Source organism: Vulpes lagopus, chromosome 15 (assembly GCF_018345385.1).
Source record: "Vulpes lagopus strain Blue_001 chromosome 15, ASM1834538v1, whole genome shotgun sequence".
Lineage (NCBI taxonomy): Eukaryota > Metazoa > Chordata > Mammalia > Carnivora > Canidae > Vulpes > Vulpes lagopus.
Window position 1 is genome coordinate 20,397,226 of NC_054838.1, and position 9,484 is coordinate 20,406,709.

At 38.3% G+C, this 9,484-nt stretch overlaps 1 protein-coding gene across 1 annotated transcript; it reads right to left on the reverse strand.

Annotated features, from left to right (window-relative positions):
* Positions 1–963, reverse strand: LOC121476101 (olfactory receptor 56A3-like). The gene has a single exon (XM_041729845.1). It carries the CDS (start codon positions 961–963, stop codon positions 1–3), a length of 963 nt encoding a protein of 320 aa, XP_041585779.1.
* Positions 964–9,484: the final 8,521 nt, after the last annotated feature.

Consider the following 9,484-nt stretch of genomic DNA (forward strand, 5'->3'; position numbering starts at 1 on the left):
TTACTTGCATCTCTCTACTACCCTCCTCAGTAACTTCCTAATGCCCTTTTTAATCTCCTGGGTTCGTACCCCATAGACAATGGGATTGAGAGCTGCAGGAATTACATGGTGTAGGACATTAAGTAAGATGGGAATATCAGGGGAAACTTTTTTTTTGGCAATGTGGGTAAAAACCAAAACCAGCAGGATGGTGCTAAAAAAGAGGATGAGAATGAAATGAGAGCCGCATGTGCTCAGAGCTTTGGCAGCTGCCCCTTTTGCCTTGAGTCTAAGAACAGTTTTTAGGATGAGGATATAGGAGACGAAGATGAGGATGAGGTCACAGCTCAGCAGAGTCCAGGCCACAATTAACTGGTATATTTTGTTAAGGGTAACATTATCACAGGAGAGCTTGGACACAGAGAGGTTGGCACAGATACAGTTCTCAATTATATTTTTTCCACAGTAATGCAGCCGGGCAGAAAGGATGGGAGTAGGTGTAGTAAGAAATGTGCTCCGGGCCAAGATGAAGAGAACAGCCTTTGCCACAAACTGGTCAGTGATGATAGTTGGGTAGTACAGAGGCTTGCAGATGGCGACATAGCGGTCATAGGCCATGACCATGAATGTGCAGGACTCCATGGGCAGGAAGCTATTCATGATGAACATCTGGAGGAAGCAGGTAGAGAAGCTGATGGACCTGAGATCAAACCAGAAGATAGCCAGGACCTTGGGGATGACAGTGAGGCAGAGCACGATGTCCAACAGGGAAAGGAGGCCAAGCAAGTAGTACATGGGCTCGTGCAGAGAGGCCTCTAGCTGTATAGTGATCAGGAGGATGGCATTGGCTCCCATGGCCAGGAGGAAGAGGATGCTGAGGGGCAGAGATAGCCAGTGCTGCCAGCTGGGAGACCTGACAAAGCAATTGAGGATGAAGTCTGATACTTCAGTAGAGAGGCAGCTGCTGTTGTTATAAGGTAGCATTAGCAGTGATTTTAGTGAGGCAGATGTCTTTGAGTAGCTGAAGAAGAGATAAGGAGTTAGTCCATCATAGACTCTGATGACTATGGACTTAGCTTGTAAAATCTATGAGGGTAACATCTACTCTACAGCCCTGTGCGTAGTAAATTTTTTTTGACACATCAGAGGTGGATAATAGACATTTATTGAATATATAATGTCTTCATCTTTGTTCTTTTGTTCTTTCATCTGCTTTTCATCTCACATTGTTTCTTGTGTGAATGTGTCTTTTCAGTAGGTTGACCTGATTAATATTTAATGAATCAAACATAATTTAAGCATCAAATGTTACTTAAATGAGATACATAATGTCAAGATCTTAGAGTACATTTCAGTTTAAAATTTAAAATGTACAGAAATGCATTCGAAGGGCTAGGTGGGATCCACAATGAAGCTTTTAAGGAAGTAAATGGTGATAGTATCCAGTGGTATGATGAGCTGGGGTACCTAGAACAAATATCCTATTGAAAATGCATCAATTCATTTCTATGATTATGTCTGTATCTAATCTCTCTTTATCAATACCCAATCCCATAGCCATACCCACATGTATCCCTGTTCCTATGCCTATTTTTATATTTGACTGTCTTGAATACACCTATGAGCAGGTAAAAAAGAAAGAATTATCAGGCTAAGGATTGAATGAAATCCAAACACTGAAATCAAATATGGTGTTGGCTTTCAACCTGAGGGCACTTGTAGCATTCCATGAACTGAATCACCCATCGCCATTACCTGGGGAGCTTGAAAATCTAAACTCCAGGGACAGAAGATAAATCTAGGTTTAAGCAGGTAGAGAATGTAGTAGGGGGTCTCCCAATTAGATAGGACTTTACAAAAGTACATCCTGAATAAAACATTGTGCACTAGAAATGAACCCATTTCTTTATCTTGATTTCTCACTTTCACCTGGAACTTCATACACAACTGACTACCTCAAAGCTTGTTATGTGAGAGAAAACTTCCCCTTAAATACTGAACCATAGGCTGGTCCTCATGTGACTTTGCAGGCTGAGTTCACACTGTTTGTCTCAGAAAAGAATTTGAAATCATCCTGGATTGGTAGCCGTTTCAGAAAATAACAGAAACAAACCCAACTCCTTTCTTGAGGAAGAAACTTTCATCTCATGCCTCAAAAATTTTTAACACAGAAACTTCTGAAGAAATTGAGTTGCTTGTAGTAAAAAGACAATTTATTTAAAGAGACAAAAATTATAAGTGGAAGGCCCCAAGAGTGTCAGCCAAATCTATGCTACAGAAACTTAAAACCCTGGAGTTATTTGATAAAGGATATTGAAAAATTTTATTTTTTGCTAAGTTTTAAGTAAAAAAAAGCTTGAAAATAAACATAACAAAATAAACACAAACCAAAGAAGAATCAGTCATATATCCTAGAAACAAAATATTATATATAATATTTAAAATTAACATGACAAAATATAGACTTAGGGGTAGGTTAGCCACACTTCAAAAGATAATTAGTAAGCTAGATTATAGAACTTAAGAAGTTTTTTAGAATGAAGCTCCCAAAGAAACACTGATAATGCAAATGTGTAGTTAAGAGCAAGAGCATGGGATTTTGATTAGACAGAGTAACTCTCAGGTTTTTTACTTTCTTAGCATTAAGAAGATGAAGTCAGGAATTAATAATTTGCTCTGGGCACTGGCATATCCAAAAAGTAACAAAGCAGATTTGAATAAGAACCAGATGTATTTGAAAAAAAAAAAAAGAATATAAAGAATAAGAATTCAGTGATGAATTAAACAGTAGATTAGGGCCAGCTAATGGGAAAGTCGATAAATTGTCAGAAGAGTGGTCAGAAGAATCTACTGAGAATGAAGATGGAAAGAAAATAAAAAAAATTGAAAATACTGAAGAAGATATAAGCGCAATAGTGGGTGCAATGGGAATATCTAACACATAGAATCAAAACTCCAGGTTGAAGAAGAAAGAATGAGGCAGAGAAATCAGAACTTTTCAGGAGAGATGAAATACATCAATAACCAGATTCAGGAATTTCAATAAATCTGATATGGGATAAATAAAAATAAATGCACACCTTGATATCATTGTCTAACTTCAAATACCAAAGGAGACAATCTTAAAGATCAGTATGATTATTACAATCAGAATGGGTGTGAGGACACCTGAATGGCTCAATTTGTTATGTGTTATGTGTGACTCTTGATCTCAACTCAGTTCTTGATCTTGTGAGTTTAAATGGGTTTGGGCTCCATGCTGGGTGTGGATCCTACTTAAAAAGAAAAAAAAAAAGATTGGGAGTGTGTAGGGCCATTGGTACTAGAATTCCAGCTTAAAGGCTGCGAAATCACCACAAGATTCTTGGCCTCTTTTATGAAGAGTGCTCTTACTGTCACAGCACTTTCATGCTTTCCTCCTAACTCCATGCAATTGTACCCTTCCGCCCTTGTTTTCCCATTTGCTAGGTTTCTTTAACCAGGTTAATAAGGTCTCTATGTCCATTTTGTGCACTACTCCAGGTAGTCTTCAGGTAGCCTTCTTGGGGCAGCAATTATGACTTGTAAGGGGCCATTGCACAAGGGACCTTTCTCAGTGTCTCAGCCTGTAAGATTGTTGTTCTTGGTGTCAATAAGGGCCACGTCTATGCAGAGACTTTTCTAAATAATCTTTTTGGGTACTATGTTGGAGTATGTAGAAGGTGGATAAAAATCTGTGTTAATCTCAAACAATTATTGGGTCTGATGCCAAAGCTGTCAGTGGGGCCTGGAGGCAAGAGAAAGGGATAAAAAGTGAAAAATAATGATGAGGGGAATGGAGAAAGTCATTGAGTGGAAATTGGGGCTCTAAGCTTGCTTCCCTTAGGGGCTCTGTTGATCTGGAGGAAGATACAGCGGGGGTGAGTGTCGGCCTTTCAGATGAAGGATAGGCTGAGAGAAAGTAGAAGGGTTCAGGAGAACAGAAGCATGCCTGCACAGAAAATAGATGGTGGACAGAAGATGGAAACAGAGAAAAAAACTGAAATTAAAGCAGAAGAGATTAGAGGGAGAATACGGAGGAGGAAGGAAACAAAAGAAGTAAAGGACAGAACAGAAAGCAGAGCAGGTACTTCTAGGAAATGAGAAAGGCAGTACAAGGCAGATTAGCAAAGATTTCCAAGTAGTGGCAAGTCAAGAAGTGTGATTGGAAACTTTCTTTCCCTTCCCAACCTGCATCCTCCTTTGTGTTCCCATAGTGTTCAGTGAAGGAAGTTCAAGACATCTGATCCCCCGTGACACCCTGCTGCGTATCTTTGAACCCTTATCGGTCCAGTCCTCCCTGCAGAGCACACAGAAGTCTGGCTCAGCATTGGCACAATCATCTCCATCTGGCCCTGTGCCATTCCTCTCTCTCACCTCCCTTCAGCCTTCTATCTTCAAACCTCAACCCCGTAGCTTTTACAGTTGCAAGCCTGGCTTTAGTCCCACTGCAACCCTTGCTCTGGTCAGGTGTCTAATATGGCACCTCCATTCTCTGCTGGAGCCAAACTTACTGGATGGAGACAGTGATCTTGGCTTTGGAGAGATATTCCTGGCTCTGTCCGAATCGCCTACACTCTGGCTTTCAGAAAGGAGAGTCTATGCCTGAGGTTCAGCTTCTTTGCTTCCCCAGGGAAAGACTGCCTTGCTGGCCCTGAAGGAGCCAGAGTCAGCGGCCCAGCATTTACTTATCCTTCAGGGGAAGTGCTTTCCTCTCAGCTCTTCACATTCTGCAGTCCTTAACCAGAGGCAGTACTGCCCTGGAAGACATAGGGAGAGGCTCACAGTTAATTAGCCTGCGCCAGCTGAATGGGTAGAATGTGATCCTTAGGAAGTGAAAGTGTAGTTAATGATACAAAAGTGAAACCTTAGGGCAAGAAGGATCAAGGCAAAATGTCAGTGAACCAAATTCTGATTTTCCAGAAACTTATTGTTAGAAAATTTGCACAAGGTACTTGAAACCAATCATGTGTACTCCTGTATTGATACTTTGTAGTAACTATGAAACACTCAGATCTCCTCCTTAATTTTTTGTTTATGACCAGTAGTTCTTTTGAGAAATGTTTTCAAGAGCCCTCTTCTAGTGACACTTTTAATATAAAAATCCAAGAGGAGTGCTTCTATCTAACTTCCTTCATGATATACCCCATTAGTGCCTGGCAGGTCAAAGATACGGTTGATGTCGTGGAAATGACTTTTTCTAACTGTTCCCTACCTCTGTGGCCAACAGGCCAAGGTTGGAGATGAGAGGGAAGAGAATTCAACTCCCAGCTGTGCCACTTGACAAGCTGCTTAAAATCTCTGCCTCATTTTCCTAATTTGTTATTTGTTGTGAGGAGTAAAAATGATCATGTTAGCAAAGCACGTAGTGGTTATTACATTATTACAATTACTATTACTCTAGAATTTGGTTTGCCAGCACTTTTTCATGCATGTATGTAGAAAACCATTAGTCAACAATCGATGATTACATACCTGTTGCTAATCTTCTTGGAGCCTTTTACATAGAACTGCTCCTGTCAGAAGCTGTTTGATCTCAAACAGGTGCCTACTATTTGGAGCACCTTTTCTTACAACTGTTGGTTTTACACTCATTTTCTTTTTATAATTTTCTTTGCTCACAGCATCTTAATAAATGTTTCCGACATCAGCAGTCACAAGCACCTCTGGGGTAGCTTAGGTTCATCTTTTTTTTATATTACTACCTGCCTCTTGGGGATGACCCTCTCATGCACCTCCCCTCCAAAGTCAATTCTGTGTATGCCTAATATCTAGTTGTTTTTTGTTTTTAACTCAGACATCCCAGTGCCTGTATAGCTATTTTTTTGGTCAATAACCAAGATAAACTTAATTCAATGAAATTTAAGGTATATAGGCTTTCTTTTTATTGTGTTGAATTGATTCATGTTGGGTGGTTGGGAGATGGAGTGCTTTTCATTCCCATAACCCTCTAACAAGGTCAGTTTCAGGGCAACAAATGAACACTTGGGTCCCTAGAAGCCTTATGTAATCACCATTTCCTCTCTTCCATTTTCTTTCCAATACAAAGTCCATTGCACATTTTTTGTGATCTAAACATTTATCGTATCATATTATTTTTAAATCAATTATCATATTATGATACTTCCTTTTAAAAGCAAGCTTTGTTGAATGTCTTCTGAGAGTTTATTCTCAGCATAAAAACTCTTTATTAACCTTTCCATATCCCATAGGAGATCTTGATATTGGAAAGAGGCTCAAGGAGTTGCCAAGTGATCCCTTCCATATCTACTGCTTTCTATAGACGTCATCTCAACATCAAAATTCTGTCTTCCACATATGGCTAACAACTGTTCTAGCACCTACATGTCATTGGGGAACACAGTATTAGATAAAACTTGAAAGGTGAGCTGGTGACTTCCCTTCAACAATAGGCTGTGCTTAGCCTTCACATGACTAACAAAATCTTCTAGAATTATGGAAATTCTTGACAACTATATGTCAATTAAGGAATGTGAGCTTATAACCAACTGTATATATTAAAGAGCAAAAATTACAAGCAAAAGAAAAAAGCCTCCAGATGCAAGTGGGTTCACTTATGAATATTATGACTGCAATTAAAGGAAAAATAATTTTAATCCTGCCCCAAATCTTTGAGCAAATAGATGCATTGCAAACAAATTCCAACTCATTTTATGAAGTTAGATTTATCCTGATACTGATAACGAGATGACAACATTACAAACAAGGAAACCACTGATCAACATCCCTCATTAATAAGGACACATGGGATGCCTGGGTGGCTCAGTGGTTGTTTGCCTTAGGCTTGAGGCGTGATCCTGGGGTCCTGAGATGGAGTTTAGCACTGGGCTCTACCCAGGGAGCCTGCTTCTCCCTCTGCCTGTGTTTCTGCCTCTCTTTCTGTGTCTCTCATAAATAAGTAAATAAAATCCTTTTTTTAAAACTAAAAGGAAAAGGACACAAAACACTTTAAAAATTATTGGAAAATTGAATTCTCCAAAATATATACTATGGCTAATAAATCATGACCAATTTTTGTGTTGCAAGTTGGTTTATTATTAAAAAGTTAATTTTTGGGCATTCCTGGGTGGCTCAGCGGTTCAGCGCCTGCCTTCAGCCCAGGGCATGATCCTGGAGACCCGGGATCGAGTCCCACGTCGGGCTCTCTGCATGGAGCCTGCTTCTCCCTCTGCCTGTGTCTCTGCCTCTCTCTCTCTCTCTCTCTCTCTCTCTCTATGTCTATCATGAATAAATAAAATCTTTAAAAAAAAGTTAATTTTTAAAGAAGTGATTTTAAAAAAGATTTAATTGGAAAATTTAATGTGGAATTTAATTTAATGTGGAAAATTCTACAAGGTCAATTAAAATAACTATACATACTAAAAAGTAAATACAGAAAGGTACAGGGATACACGGTCAACATATAAAAATCACATTTATTTCTACGTATTACAAACAAATATTAATAATTAAAAATTAATTAACAAGTGATTGGAAAATGGACTTTTAAAGCATTTAAAAGATTGCTAAAATATAATATTAAGCAATAAATATTCGAAATATGTGCAAATCTAAAGTCAACAATATGAACAACATTGTGTTGGCAATGATGTGGACAAAAAGGAACCCTCTTGTATGTTTTACAGGAATACAAAGTAAAGAGAACCCTCTGGAGAACGGTGTGGAGGCTCCTAAAAAACTTAAAAAATAGAACTACCCTATGATCCAGTAGTTGCACTACTAGGTATTTATCCAAAGATTACAAAAATACTGGTTCAAAGGGGTACATGCACCCCAATGTTTATAGCAGCATTATCAACAGTAGCCAAATTATGGATAAAGCCCAAATGTCCACTGACTGCTAAATGGATGAAGAAGATATATATATGCAATGGAATATTCCTCAGCCATAAAAAAAGAATGAAATCTTGCCTTTTGCAAAGATGTGGATGAGCTAGTGTGTATTATGTGAAGTAAGTCAGAGAAAGACAAATACCACATGACTTCACATAGAGAACAAACTGAGGGTTCTGAGGGTTGCTGGAGGGGATGTGGGCCAGGGGATGGTTTAAATGGGTTATGGGCATTTAGGAGGACACTTGTGATGACCGCTTGTGATGACGACAGAGTGTTGTATGTAAATGATGGAATCACTAAATTGACTCTCGAAACCAATATTACACTATTTGTTACTTAACTGGTATTTAAATAAGTAAAGAGTTGAAATGGAAGAAAGAAATAAGAAAAGAAATCAGTGTGAAATATAACACACAGTTTCAAAAAATTTAAAATAAATGAAAATAAAAGCACTTTTGTGATCTTGTGGAATGTTCCTTAAATAGGATCCCCAAAGAAAATTTATTCATAGTAAAACAGAAATTTGACTTAAACAAATTGAAGAATTTCCATTGAATAATGGAAAGTGTATGCTCAAATTCACAGACAGATGACTGGCTAGAGGAATATTAATAATATCTATTCAAAAAGGGACTCTAAGACTTAAAATATGCACAGATTTTGCAAAGATTCAAGAAAAACAAAAATTAGTAGAAAAAACAGGCAAAGGGAATCAAGATATAAATCACAGCTTGAAAATCACAAATGGCTAACACCACTCAGTTATATGAACACCATTCAGTTATGAGGAGAAAATCAAACAAAATTAACAAGGTATGTTATTTCCACCAAACTTAAAAAAAGATAGCATCAAACGGTACGAGGAATGTGAAAAAATGAAGAAACTATAAAAATATTATAGTTATGCTAACAAATTATTTTATTAATATTCTGGAAAGATATTTGGTAATTTCTAGGGATATTAAATATTTTTATGCACCGTAAGTGAAAAAATCCCCACTCCTACACACACTCCGATTTTAGGACTATAAGATAAATATCCGAGGACATTGACAATAAAAGTATTTTTGTTAACAATTAATTAGAGGTCATTTGTGTGTTGCCTACTCACATAAAAAAAGAAAATGCATATCATGGAAATTGAATAGCAATCAAAAAAATGACATACACAGAGCAACAGGAATGGTTGTTTAGATTTGTGTTGAGTCAATAGCCAAACTGTGGAAAGAGCCTCGGTGTCCATCAAAAGATGAATGGATAAAGAAGATGTGGTCTATGTACACAATGGAATATTACTCAGCCATTAGAAACGACAAATACCCACCATTTGCTTTGACGTGGATGGAACTGGAGGGTATTATGCTGAGTGAAATAAGTCAATCGGAGAAGGACAAACATTATATGGACTCATTCATTTGGGGAAAAAAATAATAGAGAAAGGGAATAGAAGGGAAGGGAGAAGAAATGGGTAGGAAATATCAGAAAGGGAGACAGAACATGAAGACTCCTAACTCTGGGAAACGAACTTGGGGTGGTGGAAGGGGAGGTGGGCCGGGGGTGGGGGTGACTGGGTGACGGGCACTGAGAGGGTCACTTGATGGGATGAAAATTCGGTGATTACCCATATGTT

Bases quoted from the DNA above. Each gene is read 5' to 3' on its own strand.
- LOC121476101 (XM_041729845.1), bottom strand. From the start codon at position 963: ATGCTACCTTATAACAACAGCAGCTGCCTCTCTACTGAAGTATCAGAC.